The sequence below is a fragment of the Eucyclogobius newberryi genome, unplaced genomic scaffold, assembly GCF_026437365.1.
Source record: "Eucyclogobius newberryi isolate DKJ021-1_F unplaced genomic scaffold, fEucNew1.0.hap1 SCAF_37, whole genome shotgun sequence".
Taxonomy (NCBI): Eukaryota; Metazoa; Chordata; class Actinopteri; order Gobiiformes; family Gobiidae; genus Eucyclogobius; species Eucyclogobius newberryi.
The window spans coordinates 718,605-737,719 of record NW_027316023.1 but is presented as its reverse complement, the minus strand read 5'-3'; the positions used below and the strand labels follow the sequence as shown (position 1 = coordinate 737,719).

The following is a 19,115-nucleotide window of genomic DNA, read 5'->3' as shown; positions in this document are numbered from 1 at the left end:
CGGAGCACAGACGTCAAACACACGGGCTCTGGCTCCGCATCTCCTCCGCGCACTGCAGCGTCCGGGGCCCCGCAGAGCCGCGCAGAGCCGCGCAGAGCGTCTGTGGTGGCGCTGCGATTGGCGGAGAGGCCGGTCAATCACGCACGGAGCCTTCCCATTGGCTAATAATAACGCGTGTTTAATGCATTTGTTTTGTCTTAAGGCTGCGCAGAAAACGTTTAATTTAAGAAGGACCGCGCACGTGCTTTTCGGTGTATATAAGGTTATTTATGTTGCACAGATTGTGACTCGTCGTGACTTATTTTATTTTTTTAATCTTATTTAGCTAAGCATTTTTTTTATGTCATGCCTTATTATAATGATTATTTTTATTAATTTATGAGATGCTATAATTTTGTTGATTCATGTAGCACCGTATCATTGTTTTTATTCACTGGCAATAATAAAAGGCTTATCTTATCTTATCTAATATTAAACCTTTCTGATTCTGTTATAGTAATGTTATTAGTGTTATTAGTATTATTAGTAATATTATCCGGACTCTAAGCGTAAAATCTCGTAACATCTTTTCATAACAAAGGCAGCGGCATTATTAGGTCTACACAAAACATACTTTATACATAAATATTCTATAAATATATGGTGTTTTATGGTTATTACAACGTATATTGACATAAACTCTAACGTCTGACAGAATTAATAGTAGTAATAAAGACATTTTAGAATAAAGAAAATAGATCAAACGGAACCATAACATTGCAGAACTCCGATTGGCTGATGGCCACGTCAATCATTTAAGTCGACTTCCTATTGGTTCACGTAGAAGCTTGAGCTCAACGAGCGCAGATTCGATTTAAGTTCATATTTATTGTAAACGTTCAACACAGAATTGTAAATCGCGTGCATTTTATTCCACGAAATTAATGACCGTGTAAAAATATTAGCAATTTAATAAAAAAAAAATGACGCTTGTGGCGCTCGGATTGCTAACCGCTAGCCGCTACCGCTACCGCTAACAGTGCGTAACACTCGTGACGGAAGCAACAAGTTCACGCCGCGGAAACAAACTCAACAAAAGATCTCTTACGTATTTAGTGTTTGTTAAACGCGTGTCATCCACACGCGCCGAGCTCCCGCGGTCCAAACCCCGAGCATCACGGGGTTTAGGTGGAGGAAAAACAGGAAAGTTGTAGCATCTGTCGCTACCTTCGGCTCCTCATTTCTGCGGCTAACGGTGAAGGGGTCGTCATAGCAACAGGAAGTCACAGTTTCAAAATAAAAAAAAAATATTTTTTATTTTTGCACAGACAGACCAAAGAAAAGATAAATATACAAATAAAAATAGACAATAGTTGCCTAAAATATTACTATTTCTGTCATGGTCCGTTGAAGGGTGGAAAAAGGTGTGTAAACAATTGAAAAACGTTATATACGATGCATAAACACTTAATTGTAAGGATAAGGATCATTTTTCCTTTACAAAAAGCCCCACCATATTGCAGTGGTCTTAAAGTGGAAACAATATTAGACTAATCGTAGAATAAAAACATATCAAAATACTAAGCTTTGGGGGAAACAAATACAAATAAATTGGCAGTTTAAAGACATTTATTTTATTTTGTGTCGAATCAACAACAATATCAAAGAGTGTAAATTGGCAAGCCACAGAATGTTGACATGAATATATCCTTTCACACATTTAGCATTTAGTAAACAAAACAGTATGAGTAAAAACCAGTTTAAAAAGTCCAGGTCGACATTGTACATAAGCGTTTGTTTGTGATGCTTCAATTGGTGAAATAAAGAAAGAAATATAAAGGATTTGAGCTGTTCCTGGTCTAGGCCTTTTCTTACGCCACACAATCACATACAAATACACCCCAAACTCATTTAATATTTGAGTAAAAGCCATTCTCATTGCTTGAACCAGCAGCATTTTATTCAATTACATGTTTTGTTTTATTCAAAATTCACAATGCAAAGAGCACCTCAAGTATGAACGTGCACTTGTGTTTCTCGACATTGTGTGACAAACAAAGCAGACTTGCTCACGTTATTCGACCTTCCTCTGACATTCCTCTGACCTTCATCTTCCCCTGACCTTCACCTTCCTCTGACCTTCACCTTCCTCTGACCTTCACCTTCCTCTGACCTTCACCTTTCTCTGACTTTCACCTTCCTCTGACTTTCACCTTCCTCTGACCTTCACCTTCTTCTGACCTTCACCTTCCTCTGACCTTCACCTTCCTCTGACTTTCACCTTCCTCTGACCTTCACCTTCCCCTGACCTTCACCTTCCTCTGACCTTCACCTTCCTTTGACCTTCACCTTCCTCTGACTTTCACCTTCCTTTGACTTTCACCTTCCTCTGACCTTCACCTTCCCCTGACCTTCACCTTCCTCTGACCTTCACCTTCCTTTGACCTTCACCTTCCTCTGACCTTCACCTTCCTTTGACTTTCACCTTCCTCTGACCTTCACCTTCCCCTGACCTTCACCTTCCTCTGACCTTCACCTTCCCCTGACCTTCACCTTCCTCTGACCTTCACCTTCCTCTGACCTTCACCTTCCTCTGACCTTCACCTTCCCCTGACCTTCACCTTCCTCTGACCTTCACCTTCCTTTGACCTTCACCTTCCTCTGACCTTCACCTTCCTCTGACCTACCTTTGACCTTCCTCTGACCTTCACCTTCCTCTGATCTTCACCTTCCTCTGACCTTCACCTTCCTCTGACCTTCACCTTCCTTTGACCTTCACCTTCCACCTTCCTCTGACCTTCACCTTCCTCTGACCTTCTTCACTTTGCTCAAACACGCCCCAAAGCCTTTTTCAGTTCACCATTTGCATTTTCAGTTACACTTACGGTCCAATTCTCATCACGTCTTCTGTCTGCGCGGAATCTGCTCGTTTGACCGGCAAAAACAATGTCTAAAAAAGATGCTCGGACATTTGAGACATGACAAGAAGTCAAGGGAAGGAGGTTTGGACACACATTTTTGGACAAACTTTGTTGGATTTTTGGACACGAGTTACTCCAATGTGCACAAACCAGTAGTACTACAACTTTACAACAAGATAAAGGCTCATAAAAGTCCCATTTCACATAATATGTCCCCCTTTGAGTTTAGTTTAACATATGTTTTGCCAAATAATTTCATTTTGTGCTGAAATGTAAGGTTTGAATGATTCACAATGACCACACAGCCCGGCCCGCGTTTGCTGCCCTCTGCTGGCCTCATGGAGATGTTCTGAGAAGACCAAAGCATCGCGAGATGTGCTGCAAGATGGACGGGACACTTGGAAAGAAAACAGGGAAGAGTTAAAGGTGGTATGGACGATTTTTTTCAGCAAATTTTTTATCATATTTCCTCGTGGCGTGGATAAATCATTAGTCCTGCCACGTATCAATCATAAAACGCACCTATCGCTCACCTGCAGCCGCGTCAGGCTCGTCCCCACGTTTCCGCGTGCCTAAGCGCATGGATCTATCATAATATAGTTCCCTCAGTGTACGGGGCAAAATGAAGACGGAGAAAGACGGTTCGAGCTGATGCAGAAGTGGACAGAAATCTACGGGAGACGAGAGATGCGATGCGATCCGTTGCGCTAATAAACAAACGCACGTGTGTGTTGTATCAGTCCGCACGGGGGAGTGGCATGCGCACTTCCACCTGCGTTCTCAAATCGCCGAAAAATCGTCCACACCGCCTTTAACAATGTATGATGATGATGATGATGATGATACGATTTAAGATTTAAGATTTGAGATAAGCCTTAGACTTTGGAGGAAGAAATTGACCTCCGTCAAATGTCACAGAATAAAAATCTGTTTTACTGATGTTCATGAAATATTGAAATATTGAAATCCATTTGTTTTATTTTGCTTTTGAAAAGAAGAGAAAAACAACAAATAGAAAATTGAGATTGATCAATGTGAGGGAAAATGTTGAAGCAAAGTCATATAGTTTTTTTTCCCCCCTAATAACAAAAAAACACATTATACTTTTACAATTACTGCTGTAGTTTTATGTACTGCAAGTTTATGTTCTTTCAATGTCTTGTATTTGCAGCTTTGAAGCGGTTTTCTCATTTCTCTATTTGCCAATGACCTCAAATATTATTTCAATTACATTTATTTCTGTAGAGCCCAAAACCAACTGAGGCGTTGCTAGGATTTAAGACACGACACATTTGCAGCTGTTGGAGTTCATCATCATGTCCATGTGTTTCAGACTCACCTTCCTCCTGCAGAGAAGCGGCTGCTGCGGTTTGGATGCAAACAGAAGAGCGAAGCCACTCCAGAAACACAACACAGCACCAAGGACAGCGCCTGCGCCTTCAGGGACATCTTCAGCCTGAGACACACAACACCAAGAGAACGATGAAGAGGAGTCAGCTTCAGCCTGAGACACACAACATCAAGAGAACGATGAAGAGGAGTCAGCTTCAGCCTGAGACACACAACACCAAGAGAACGATGAAGAGGAGTCAGCTTCAGCCTGAGACACACAACATCAAGAGAACGATGAAGAGGAGTCAGCTTCAGCCTGAGACACAACATCAAGAGAACGATGAAGAGGAGTCAGCTTCAGCCTGAGACACAACATCAAGAGAACGATGAAGAGGAGTCAGCTTCAGCCTGAGACACAACATCAAGAGAACGATGAAGAGGAGTCAGCTTCAGCCTGAGACACAACATCAAGAGAACGATGAAGAGGAGTCAGCTTCAGCCTGAGACACAACATCAAGAGAACGATGAAGAGGAGTCAGCTTCAGCCTGAGACACAACATCAAGAGAACGATGAAGAGGAGTCAGCTTCAGCCTGAGACACAACATCAAGAGAACGATGAAGAGGAGTCAGCTTCAGCCTGAGACACAACATCAAGAGAACGATGAAGAGGAGTCAGCTTCAGCCTGAGACACAACATCAAGAGAACGATGAAGAGGAGTCAGCTTCAGCCTGAGACACAACATCAAGAGAACGATGAAGAGGAGTCAGCTTCAGCCTGAGACACAACATCAAGAGAACGATGAAGAGGAGTCAGCTTCAGCCTGAGACACAACATCAAGAGAACGATGAAGAGGAGTCAGCTTCAGCCTGAGACACAACATCAAGAGAACGATGAAGAGGAGTCAGCTTCAGCCTGAGACACAACATCAAGAGAACGATGAAGAGGAGTCAGCTTCAGCCTGAGACACAACATCAAGAGAACGATGAAGAGGAGTCAGCTTCAGCCTGAGACACAACATCAAGAGAACGATGAAGAGGAGTCAGCTTCAGCCTGAGACACAACATCAAGAGAACGATGAAGAGGAGTCAGCTTCAGCCTGAGACACAACATCAAGAGAACGATGAAGAGGAGTCAGCTTCAGCCTGAGACACAACATCAAGAGAACGATGAAGAGGAGTCAGCTTCAGCCTGAGACACAACATCAAGAGAACGATGAAGAGGAGTCAGCTTCAGCCTGAGACACAACATCAAGAGAACGATGAAGAGGAGTCAGCTTCAGCCTGAGACACAACATCAAGAGAACGATCAAGAGGAGTCAGCTTCAGCCTGAGACACAACATCAAGAGAACGATGAAGAGGAGTCAGCTTCAGCCTGAGACACAACATCAAGAGAACGATGAAGAGGAGTCAGCTTCAGCCTGAGACACAACATCAAGAGAACGATGAAGAGGAGTCAGCTTCAGCCTGAGACACAACATCAAGAGAACGATGAAGAGGAGTCAGCTTCAGCCTGAGACACAACATCAAGAGAACGATGAAGAGGAGTCAGCTTCAGCCTGAGACACAACATCAAGAGAACGATGAAGAGGAGTCAGCTTCAGCCTGAGACACAACATCAAGAGAACGATGAAGAGGAGTCAGCTTCAGCCTGAGACACAACATCAAGAGAACGATGAAGAGGAGTCAGCTTCAGCCTGAGACACAACATCAAGAGAACGATGAAGAGGAGTCAGCTTCAGCCTGAGACACAACATCAAGAGAACGATGAAGAGGAGTCAGCTTCAGCCTGAGACACAACATCAAGAGAACGATGAAGAGGAGTCAGCTTCAGCCTGAGACACAACATCAAGAACGATCAAGAGGAGTCAGCTTCAGCCTGAGACACAACATCAAGAGAACGATGAAGAGGAGTCAGCTTCAGCCTGAGACACAACATCAAGAGAACGATGAAGAGGAGTCAGCTTCAGCCTGAGACACAACATCAAGAGAACGATGAAGAGGAGTCAGCTTCAGCCTGAGACACAACATCAAGAGAACGATGAAGAGGAGTCAGCTTCAGCCTGAGACACAACATCAAGAGAACGATGAAGAGGAGTCAGCTTCAGCCTGAGACACAACATCAAGAGAACGATGAAGAGGAGTCAGCTTCAGCCTGAGACACAACATCAAGAGAACGATGAAGAGGAGTCAGCTTCAGCCTGAGACACAACATCAAGAGAACGATGAAGAGGAGTCAGCTTCAGCCTGAGACACAACATCAAGAGAACGATGAAGAGGAGTCAGCTTCAGCCTGAGACACAACATCAAGAGAACGATGAAGAGGAGTCAGCTTCAGCCTGAGACACAACATCAAGAGAACGATGAAGAGGAGTCAGCTTCAGCCTGAGACACAACATCAAGAGAACGATGAAGAGGAGTCAGCTTCAGCCTGAGACACAACATCAAGAGAACGATGAAGAGGAGTCAGCTTCAGCCTGAGACACAACATCAAGAGAACGATGAAGAGGAGTCAGCTTCAGCCTGAGACACAACATCAAGAGAACGATGAAGAGGAGTCAGCTTCAGCCTGAGACACAACATCAAGAGAACGATGAAGAGGAGTCAACTTCTCACATTTTGAAACTGAAACTTGAAACTGTTCACTTCATGGGCAGAACGTTCAGAACGTGAGAAGAGTCAAACTTTGAAAGCCAAACTTGTAAAAAGGAAAAGTAACAAAACAGATTTATGAATTTATCTCCCCGTCATAAAGACACAGAGACGTGTGAGAGATGAAGACATAAAGTGGTTTATGCTGTAAATATGTATAAAATATGACACAAATGTGCTTCTTAGTGTCTGGATCTGGTTCAGACACGGTTTTCTCTTCACGTTGTGCTTTAGTCTGACTCTAAAACCTCTTCATATCGTGTCAACATTATTACACGATAGAATTGACATATTTTACCCGTCAAAATACAGCTTAAAAAATAAAAAAAAAACTTTAGTATCTAAATGAAATTGTTTTTTCCCTGTAACAGCTTCAAAATATGAAAACATGGTTAAAAGACATCACATGGCAAAAAGAGACGTTAAACTTATGAAACACAAACATTGGTGCTGAAAATTAGAATTGGCACAAATTAGAATGTCAGTTAATTCAATAACTGACATGGAATAACTGTCCATATTTAGACAAACGTAAAAACTGTGAATAAAAGGAAACATTACCGCGGCTCTTCAGCGTCTGCGTTTAGTCGACTTCTGAGAAACTGAACTAATCGTTAGAACGTGACACCTGCGCTGCGGACACGCGGGGCCTTTGAGCGCGCGCGCGCGGCTCCGGTGCTCGGACACAATAACCGCTGACGCGCGCGGATCCCGTGAAAAGATCGAAACGTCCAGCGGCTCAAAGAGGAGGCGGCTTTGTGTGGAGCCGCGGGCCTGAAGCGAGACAATCAGAGGCCCACGTGAGTCCGACACACGGATACAATGATGAAGCAAGATACATCATATATGCATTAAAAAACAACCTACATTTAATAATTAAAAATCCACTTAAGATAAGATAATTCTTTATTTGTTCCTCAGTGGGGAAATTCTAGTGTTGCAACACAAAGTAGGTACAGAAGTAAAAGAACAGATAACTTATAGAAAACTTATAAAATAAACACTCTTACAGAAAAGCTCTTACATTCTTAATAAAGAATAAATAAATAATAATAACAATAGTAACACTCTTATTTACAGCAGTTATATGGACGGAGAATATTGCACCAACATGATTGACATTATGTCAGAGTATTACACATGGGTATGAGTATTGCACATGACAGTATTGCACATGGGTATGACAGTATTGCACATGGGTATGACAGTATTGCACATGGGTATGACAGTATTGCACATGGGTATGACAGTATTGCACATGGGTATGTCAGTATTGCACATGGGTATGTCAGTATTGCACATGGGTATGACAGTATTGCACATGGGTATGTCAGTATTGCACATGGGTATGACAGTATTGCACATGGGTATGACAGTATTGCACATGGGTGTGACAGTATTGCACATGTGTATGACAGTATTGCACATGGGTATGTCAGTATTGCACATGTGTGTGACAGTATTGCACATGGGTATGTCAGTATTGCACATGGGTATGACAGTATTGCACATGGGTATGTCAGTATTACACATGGGTATGACAGGATTGCACATGGGTATGACAGTATTGCACATGTGTATGACAGTATTGCACATGGGTATGTCAGTATTGCACATGGGTATGACAGTATTGCACATGTGTATGACAGTATTGCACATGGGTATGACAGGATTGCACATGGGTATGACAGTATTGCACATGGGTGTGACAGTATTGCACATGGGTATGACAGTATTGCACATGGGTATGACAGTATTGCACATGGGTATGACAGTATTGCACATGGGTATGTCAGTATTGCACATGGGTATGACAGTATTGCACATGGGTATGTCAGTATTGCACATGGGTATGACAGTATTGCACATGGGTGTGACAGTATTGCACATGGGTATGACAGGATTGCACATGGGTGTGACAGTATTGCACATGGGTGTGACAGTATTGCACATGGGTGTGACAGTATTGCACATGGGTGTGACAGTATTGCACATGGGTGTGACAGTATTGCACATGGCTGCTTGTCTCCCACACTGCAGGTCCCACACTGCAGGTCCGAGTGTCAGACACACAGTCCCGGGCTCTCACAAACTGGGGTCGGTCTCTGAGGTCGTCCAGGATCCACTCTGCAGGTCGTACTCCAGCTTGTCCCTCAGGAGCTGATGGTGTTGAAGGCAAATGCAAATTAGGATATGGCTACATACCTTTTAATTTGAAAGTTTAATGCTTCTTGTACACAAGAAGAAAGAAAGAAGTTGGCCACACAGTGATTTCAAATATTTGAAACGTCTTCATCCAAATCTTTGCTCCAGGACAAATGAGGTTTACACTGACTCCTTAAGATACATTTAAGGCAAAAAGGAGATAAAAGATGACATCATGTTTGAAATAAATCGGGAAAAAAGTGACAAGCAATAAAAGAATAAAATAAAAAAATAAATGATCGTTGACATAATTCTTTAGCTTTGCAGTTGTAAATAATGCTTAGTAAAGGGTGAGGGGAAAAGGAGCAGTGCAGGCGTAAACAAGTAGGTTTCATTCAGACGCGGGTGGAGTAGCCGAAAAATGTACTCGAGTAAGAGTAAAGTTGCAGTTCAGAATGATATGACTCAAGTACAAAGCAGTGGTCAAGAAATGATGCAGTAAAAGGAATTTGAGAAAACTATCAGCGAACAAGTGAAAGTAACTTTAAGAGTAACTGCTTGAACGCAAAGGTTTGTTTAATTTGAAGGACACATTTTAAATAAAGCATAAAATCGTGTATTTGCAAAGGATTGACGCAAAAATGAGACAAAACTTGAGCATATCTGAAGGAGCGGTGCAAGAAATTGTTTAATGTTGTTTACATAAAGCTTTAGTTTCTTGTAGTTTTTCTCACAGCGAGAAAAGGAACCGACACTTAAGTTACTTCAAAATAATATTACTCGAGTAGAAGTAAAAATATGCAATCTGAAAACTACTCCAACAAGTGCATTTTTTCCTCAAAAAGTTACTTAAAGGTTGAATGGACTATTTTTTTGGCCCAAATCTGAGTCTTATTTCCTCGTGGCGTGGACTGTCCATTAGTCCTGCCACGTGTCAATCATAAAACGCACCTACCGTTCACCTGTAGAGCCTGGTTCACCTGCAGTGCCTGGTTCACCTGCAGAGCCTCGTTCACCTGCAGAGCCTGGTTCACCTGCAGAGCCTGGTTCACCTGCAGAGCCTCGTTCACCTGCAGAGCCTGGTTCACCTGCAGAGCCTGGTTCACCTGCAGAGCCTGGTTCACCTGCAGAGCCTGGTTTACCTGCAGAGCCTCGTTCACCTGCAGAGCCTGGCTCACCTGCAGAGCCTCGTTCACCTGCAGAGCCTGGTTCACCTGCAGAGCCTGGTTCACCTGCAGAGCCTCGTTCACCTGCAGAGCTTCGTTCACCTGCAGCCGCGTCAGGCTCGTCCCCACGTTTCCGCGTGTCTAAGCGCATTGATCTATCATAATATAGTTCCCTCAGTGTACGGGACAAAATGAAGACAGAGAAAGACAGTTTGAGCTGACGCAGAAGAAGACAGAAATCTACGGGAGACGAGCGATGATGTGATCCATCGCTCTAATAAACAAACGCACGTGTGTGTTGTATCAGTCCGCACGGGGGAGTGGCATGAGCACGGGGGAGTGGCATGTGCACGGGGGAGTGGCATGAGCACGGGGGAGTGGCATGTGCACTTCCCCCTGAGTTCTCAAATTGCTGAAAAATCGTCCATACCGCCTTTAAGTAAATGTGAATGATTAAGATCCACCTGTAGTTTGTGCTAGCGCCCTCTGCTGGCTGCTCCGTGTGAACTGCACACACACATCTTTAAGAGACATTTTCCACTGTTTGGCATTAATTATGTCTATCTTGTATTTTTAAGTGTTTCATTTATCGACACGCATACTTATCGCTGGGTCGCCTCTCCGCAGACCCGACTCAGTGGAAATAAACACGTTAAGACGAACATTCCAGGCAAATCGCAGGAAAAGTTTCATTAGAGCGACTTTTAAATACCTCGAAATACTAATTATGAGGCAGCGAAACGTTAACAAGAATGTGACAAATGCAATTGGACAAAATGTGAATCTCTGACCTCATTCTATGTATTGTATGCAAAAGAAACTGCTCTGACGTCCGTGTGTTTCTGTGAAAACGCTGCGACTCCAGGTCATGTTTTGAGCGTGTGAAGCAGTGGAAACATCGTTAGCGCGTTAGCGTGTTATTGTGTCAAATCTCCCGGAAAATGGCTCCATCAGGCTGTGTTTTCAGTCGGTGCGGTTAGAGTTTAACCAGAGCCGTCTGCGCATAATGAGGCACGATTCTTTTAGGTTTAAAGCCGCTGTATTTGTTTTTTTTTTACAGTATCGAAAACGTGAAAAACTGAACTGGTTTGTTTTAAACTCAGAAGCACCAGAGGATTTTAAAATCCTCTGCGATTTTAAGACGTGACGGAAACAGACACGAGGACATTTAGCGACGGTTATTTGCGTCACACTCACATGAAGCACGATTTCGGGAACGCTTCGTGTCACGTTATGGACCAAACATAAAAGTGAAACAAAAAGAACAAACTTGTGTGGATTAAACCTTCTTGAAAAGGAAACGGGAGAACTCTTTTTTCACTGGCGCTAAGGAGCCAGTGGAGGTCGTTTGTGGCATATCTAAAGTTCAAGAGTCGTCACTGGCAGTGAACGGAGCCTGGCACTGTCGGCTGCTCTGATTGGCTGTGGTAAAATAACGAGTTGCGGCCGGACAAATAATGGTAACAGAATCAAATTGACCCCAAAGAGCTGAGGAGAGACGCCACAAACGTACAGGAATCGCTCCTCGTGCCGCGCCTCCTCGTGCCGCGCCTCCTCGTGCCGCGCCTCCTCGTGCCGCGCCTCCTCGTGCCGCGCCTCCTCGGGCCTCTTGTGCAAAAGGCTTAACACATTTCTAGCATCCTAATTATTCACCACGCCAAATGTACAAGCGTTTCTCTGCTTTCTTGTTGTCGCGGTAACGCTAAAGATAATTAAATGCTAACAGAACACTTCCTGGTTCAGAACACAGCCGTCCCATTTTGACCCCACGAGCTGCTTTCACATTGCATTTGTACCAGGGCAACATGGACACGAATCAGGTAGAGCCGCTTTAATTAAAGGTACAATGCGTAACTTTTCTTGTGGAGGACAGCGATTGGCGTATGGCAAGATGCATGTTGTTTGAGGGACGTTTTCAACAATAAAAACACTTAGAGATAAGGTCATACTGTGAAACCTTCAAAACGCTTTCATGCAGGGGGAGAAAAATGTCACGGATGCCCTGCCAGAAAAGTTACATAATGCACCTTTAATAACGTGAGATGGAAAGGCAAAGCTGCATGGTCCGATCGTAAATTACTGTTCGAACCATAAACAAACTGACACACCAGAGTCGACCAAGTAATAGAATACCATAAAAGCTGCTTCCTCAAAACGCCCACGTCCATATTTGGTCACAGAGGGCTCGTCCTTTTCCGCGTGCGGCTCGATCTCATTCAGTCCACGGCGTCAAGGACAAGAACAACTCATGAAAAATATCACGACAGTTTTGGAAATATGCATCATTTGTGATTCTTCAGAACAACGCTGACATCAGCATTTTTTTTTTAAATTCGATGTTCCACGGGAATTAAAACAAGATTGAAACTGCAGCTTTTTTCAATGTTTTTTTTGGTTGTCATCTTGAGGAATTTGGATGCCTTTTCTTTGGACTGATAATGTTTTGTTGAGGCGTTGCTTTCTCTTGTTTTAACAGTTTTAATGTGATCATCCTCACCGTCACACTGCAGCACTGCACAAGTAGCCATGCATTATCGTTTTTCACACGTGCCACTGGAGCTTTAGAGGTTGTGGAGGACTTCGCTCATGGTTCTCATCATGAAATTGCCATAAGATTTTACATTTTACCCGGAATCTTCAACTTTGTGCGAAAATGTAAAGTCATCTTTGTACGTTTTGCTGACATTTCAGCAAACATGTCCATTCTGACTCCGCCATCGGGCCGCGGCGCTCCGGTCAGCGTCGCTCAAAGCCTGGACTCCTTCTCGTCCACCGCGGCCCTCCAACCTCAAATCATGGCCATCATTCTAATCATCGCCGCGTGCTCCATCATTTCCACCAACCTGCTCGTCGCGGCGGCTCTGCTCAAGATCCTCCTCAAAAAGAAGCGCCAGAGCTGGTGTTTCGTGCTGAACTTGGCCGTGGCGGACGCGTTGGTGGGCGTGGCCATCACTGGTCTGGCAGCAGAGGATTTCAACACGAATAACGCCACGCAGAGCAGCAGACACTCCACCGCCGCCGGCGCCGCCGCGCAGGGCCGGGGCCGGTGTCTGCTGCGGATGACTTTCGTGAGCTCGCCGTGCATCGCCTCCATCATGTCCATGTTTTTGATTTCGCTGGACCGGTACGCCGCCATCAAAATGCCCCTGAGGTACGCAGTGAGGTCGGGCAGAGGAGTGGGGCTCTGGGCCCTGGCGTCGCTCTGGCTCTGCGCGTTCGCCTTGGGGTTCATGCCAGGTGAGGAGTTCGGATTTCAACAGGTGAATGAACGAAAATGAACTCTCCTCGTTTTGATTCAGTGGCGTGGGCGTGGCTAACTTACATGCGTGCCAGGAAACTGGACTGGTCAAGCCCAAACGTCTTAAACTTGGTGTAATAGACATTTCATCAGTTTTGGTGCTAACGCTAAATTATTAAACGTCATTGATATCAAACTTTCACGAAATGTAGTTGAATGGCTTTGCGATATTTTCAAAATGCAATCAATATTTCGAGTCGATTCTGGCAGCAATTTTGGGTTGCCATGATTGTCGTTGGTTGTTTGGCGTCACAGACCACAAGGCAGTCTTTAGTGTGTGGGTTTCCCTGTCCACAGATCTGACCCGCACAGCAGCTTGCCATGCTGCCACCTCGCTCGTCTCCGTGGAGATGTATACATTTACGCTGCGTTTCGAGCAACTGCAAAGTCATTTGACGTCAGAGCGTTCCGGCTGAACTGACTTGCACGTAAACAATGTGGCTAATGCTAATCCGTAAGATATATGAATGCCTCTAACAAAACTGAACGCAAATAACTGAACATTGTTGGCTTAAATATTGTTTTCTAGAGCCACTATTTTTTTTTGTGGTGATCACTATTGTCGTAAAACATCACTGTTGATATGAGAAAGCGGGAGAAGCTCGACTTTCCGACAGTCCCCAAGTAGGAATGACCAGTTCAAGCAGCGTTCCAGGAGCAGTTTTTTTAAGTGGGAGGTGGGAAAAAAGCCCGGAGTGCACCTTTGATGCCATAACGCATGCTGAACATCTCCGTGCAGACCCTCCACCCCACACAGCGCCGCTAACCTCCTCCTGCTCTGCTCTAGTGATGGTGCCGTCCCTCCAGTCCGACCAGTACAGCGGCTTCTGCGACTTCTTCTCCGTCATCTACGACGTGGGGATCATCATCCTGCACAGCGTCTGCTTCTTCCCCGTGGTCTGCGTCTTCATCTACATCTACCTGGACATCCTGAAGATCGCGTGCACGCACCAGAGGCAGATTCTGCAGGTGCGGCAGGCGGGCTCCAGGACCAGCGAGCGCCCGGACACTGCGGACAACAGGGTACACGGGCGTCGCCGACATTGTACACCACTTAAACGAGGAACAGACGATTAGAAAGCGGTGCTGAAGGTGCTGTACCTGGCTTTTATCTTCTTCTAGGTCAGGCAGATACTCTTCACACTATGAGCTGCGTAATATTTAGGCATTTTATGTGTGAAGAAGAGGGAACAAATTAAAAGAAAAAGCACCGAAGCATTTTAAAAGGCACTTTGTTGACAAAGGTTTTGTCCAAGTGAGAACCGTGTCCCAGCCCCTTCAAATACTCTGATTATCTCACTCAGAGATTCCCAAAATGTGCACAAGGCATAAGCAAAGCAAAGCAGAGGAAATGGTTTTGCAAGTTGAAATGATCACAACAGACAACCTCATTTGGTTGTGAGGGTCTCGGATCGGATCCCGGCCTGAAAGGTTTGGGAACCCCTGACTTAGCGGGCGGTGGCCTGGGATCCAGACAATACTTTACAAAGAGAACGGTGCAATCAGATTAGTTCATTTCAGTGACGCATCATCTCAACCGGCTCATTTGTCATTAAGAACAAATTTGTGTGCCTTTTTTGCCTCGTAAGCAGCCATATTCTTTAGAAGTAAATGTGTACAAAGAAATACAGAGATATATAATTCTGAAGACCCATGAATGCACGAGCAGTAGCTTCCAGTCTCAGCAGAAGCAGTATTTGTTTGAGTAGAATCGATCCACGTTCAAGCCCCCGTGGAGTGACGCATGAACAAACTTTCCTGTCGCCTTCTCAAACACCGTGCTGATGTGACGTCGTTGTTTGAGCTTGTTGTAAATCAGTGTTTTCCTCTGGTTCCCGCAGTCGAAGAGCCCGTACTGGAGCCACGTCCGAGCCCTGCGGACCGTGGCCATGCTGGTGGGCTGCTTCCTCGCCCTTTGGTGCCCGTTTTTCGTCACCGGCATCGTGAAGCTGCTGTGCGGAAGCTGCCAGCTCACGCAGCTTTTGGAGGGCTACCTGTTCCTGCTCGGACTGTCCAACTCGCTCATCAACCCGCTGGTGTACGCCTTCTGGCAGAGGGAGGTGCGCCTGACGCTGGCCGAGATGTTCTCGTGCTGCAAACGGAAAAGACAATCGGGGACCGGAGGAAGCTGCCACCGGCAACGGAATGACAACGATGACAACGCTGATGCTAAGCGTGCTAGCTCGTGAACCAAAAGGCAGGCGACGTTGTACATGCGTTAACCAATCCAATGACATTTTACACACAAAGAGAAGGGTTCTTTATTCTTTCAATAACAAATCAAACTAAACAAATTTACATTTTTTCTCATAAAATGCAGCAAATGACTTTACATCAACAGATTTAAGAAGTTTGGCATAAAACTGATTGATGTTCTGTTTGATTTTGTGTTTTTGTTGTTGTTGGGATTAATAATTAGGTCTTATATGCCCCGCCCCCGGGTGGTTCCTCACTAACCAGAGGCTCAGTGGTTTGAATTGCATAATGTGGTGGAAGTTTTAGTCGCATGATGTCACACTCAAACAATTCATCCAAACGATTATTAGTTGACTGTATTTCAGTAACGACCCAATCAAATAATAAACCAGGAAAGTGTTCAAATCATCCAATTTATTAACCCGGACATTGTTTTCACATTTACAGTTCAGGAAGCACCGTCTTTGAGTCAAGTTTTGTCTCTTTTAACATTAGCTCCTTGGTGACGTTAGCAACATTAGCATAATAGCCGGGTCATGACAGCACATCTGTAACTGCAAAGACTGAAAGGCAGTGCAGGAGCATGTTCAAAGACAGCAGGGGGCAGTAGAGAGCACCTAAAGGGAAAAGAACGCCGCCTAAGGCCCAAAGTCACTGGGACAGGCTCCAGTCACCCGCGACACAGGTACTATCACATATGAAGCTGTCGGGGGTTTTATCTTACCCAAACGCAGGGCCGGGTTTTCTAACTTGGGCTTTGGAATTTCCAAGTATGAATTCCGAGAGGTCAGAGGTCGTTCCAGTGTAAATTTACAAGTCGGAATCGCGGAATGTTATTGGACAGAATGGTGCAACGTGAAACAGGGACGAGACGCGCGGCAAGTTGTTGGAGCCGGTTTTAAATTCTTCAAATCTCTGTTGCGTTAACGTCAGTAACATTAGCACTGATGTAAAACTATGAGGAGTATTTACTACCGGGACGGTCCCCAACAGCACGATAATCCTCTCCGTCCATTATCCAGGCGGCAGTAAATCAAACGGACCCCTGAGAGTGGCCCTTGGAGGAGGTTGTTTGCAGTGGCATTAGTCGTCGGTCGTGGGAACTTCCTCCATCTTGATATCTCCACTCGGCTTTACGCGTCGGCTCACTGGATCAACAAACCGCCCGCGCTCCAGAGTTTACCCAAGCCGCGGCGGCGCACTCGCCCCGCAGACAAATGGAGCCGTTTTCCCAGAGTGCTTTGTGACGGACGGCCTCGGATGATGCACGGAACCGCATCACGATCATAAAAAGCTTTGAGTTTTATTGGTTTGTTTGAGCTGCTGCTGGGAAGATTCTCTATTCTTTTATCGGGCCTATATTTCGTACACGATTAAAGTGCATGTATACGTTTTATGACTTGTTATGCTATAGTTTGATGGTGCGCAAACGTCGTCATGAATAAATAGTTTCAGACTGAACTTCCTTTGGAGAATTGTCTTAACAAACAAAATACCGAATTATAACATCAACACTTTATTTAACAAGAATAAATCAACACATTTGTTATCTGTAAATGCTATATTTGATTTGAACATGTTTACCTTGTATCTAGGACACAGAGAAGTCAGGTTTATGACATTTACATATCCATCTCCATGTGTTTTTGTAAATGAATAAATGTAAAATAGATACGTTTAATGCTACACTGTGGATCATTTCAGGTAAAACAATAACATATCACGTAGACAAGCGGGTGGTAACGTTTAAATTGGTTTAATAAAGAAACAAACATTGAACTTAAAATCAGGAACAGAGACTTTGACAAACGTAGATAAAACAAACTGCTGATGAGTGAAACCGCGTGACGGAACATTTACAACGGAATGGTTTCCACAACTTCCGTACATTTATCACAAACATGTTTAACCAACTCTATGTATAATCTGACACTGAGGTAGATGAATGAAAGCTGTAGTGTCTGAATGTGAAGAGAGGAAGACCATCTCTGATCAAAACCCCCAGATCACCATAAACTGACTTAATACTAGTTGTTTTTCTTCGATTCATTGATTATTCATGACGATTCTGACTAAACTCTGACCAGATCGAGCTGAAGAGATCTAAAATACAGAATTCAAACATTTTCTGTGATTTTGTGTTTTAAAAAGCAGAGTAAAGAATAATTGGGGGACATTTGATCAACAGTCTGGATTTCAATCACTTTTCCCATAGAGTTAAAATAAATAAATGTATGAAATAAGAGTTTAACAGAAGATAACCAGTGGTAAACGCCATTATTCTCAGACACAATGGCCAAAAGTTTTTACGCTTTTACCTTTTTTTTTTTTTAAATAACCTTTTTGTAACACATTTTATTACAGACAAATGTAACAACATTTACGTCACCACAGTTTTTTAATTTGCTTTCGTATTTACGGCAGAATATAAGAGATGAGATGATAAGATATGCAGCCCGAGGAGAATAAAGTACCGTATTTTCTGGAGTATAAGTTGCACCAGCCAAAAAATGCATAATATTAACATATATAAGTCGCACAGAGTATTAAATGCAGTTGCAAGTGTGAAAATAACAAATAATATCACATATAAGTCGCTCCGGAGTATAAGTTTATAAGTATAAATATAAGTCGCACCCCGGCCAAAACTATGAAAAAAGGTGCGACTTATAGTCCAGAAAATACGGTATTCGTGCGTGTGCCACATGTTTTAAAGTATAACTATCATAACACGTTTCCCTTTTCCTCGTTTACTTCTTTTGACTTGTGGTGGTGTTAGTGATAGAACATCTGCTTCTTGAAATTAGCCTCTGTTTCCCATCGATATTTACATAATCCACACTTCCTGTTATGTATTTCCAGATATAAATCATAAATTAAACAGTCTTAAGCTCATTAGACACCACAGGGAGGAGCTTTAAACGAGGGATGTCATGATTATTGGGTTATTATTTAGGTCAGACTAGAATCGTAACATTTTTAGAAGAAACATTTATTTGAATTAAGTGTTTTTTCAGTTCAATTAAAAGAAATGTGACAATCTTAGAAGCAGAAGCAGAGGAGCGGTACCGTGTGAAGAAAGAAAGAAAATGTTGTATTTTATTGTTGTTTTGGTCGTGATAATCGCGAATCGTCGTTAAATCGCGACATTTGTTCGCACAATTATCGTTGGACTAATATTTGAAATCCTGACATCCCTAATGGCAGAAGTCCATTGGAATTGTACCTCCGGAAACAAGCGGAAACACTAACGGCCGCTTTATGTCTTGGATGGTTTACAGTTTGTCTGATAATATGAATATGTCCGGCTTGCAGTCCTTTGGGGCTAAACACGGGCTAAACACGGGCTAAACTCCCGTGTTTAGCCCGTGTTTAGCCCGTGTTTCGTCCTGGTTGATCTTGTAAATGCGAAATGTTCAAAGGTCGT

At 43.8% G+C, this 19,115-nt stretch overlaps 1 protein-coding gene across 1 annotated transcript; it reads left to right on the top strand.

Moving 5' to 3' along the window:
• The first annotated feature begins 12,773 nt into the window (after positions 1–12,773).
• On the top strand, positions 12,774–15,681 carry LOC140376550 (glucose-dependent insulinotropic receptor). Its single transcript, XM_072462028.1, has 3 exons — positions 12,774–13,431; positions 14,280–14,515; positions 15,334–15,681. The coding sequence occupies exons 1-3, from the start codon at positions 12,891–12,893 to the stop codon at positions 15,679–15,681; spliced, it is 1,125 nt and encodes a 374-aa protein (XP_072318129.1). The 5' UTR covers positions 12,774–12,890.
• Positions 15,682–19,115: the final 3,434 nt, after the last annotated feature.

Coding starts and splice junctions, on each gene's coding strand:
- LOC140376550 (XM_072462028.1), top strand. CDS start 12,891: ATGTCCATTCTGACTCCGCCATCGGGCCGCGGCGCTCCGGTCAGCGTC. Junction 13,432..14,279: donor CGCCTTGGGGTTCATGCCAG/GTGAGGAGTTCG, acceptor GCTCTGCTCTAG/TGATGGTGCCGTCCCTCCAG. Junction 14,516..15,333: donor CGGACACTGCGGACAACAGG/GTACACGGGCGT, acceptor TGGTTCCCGCAG/TCGAAGAGCCCGTACTGGAG.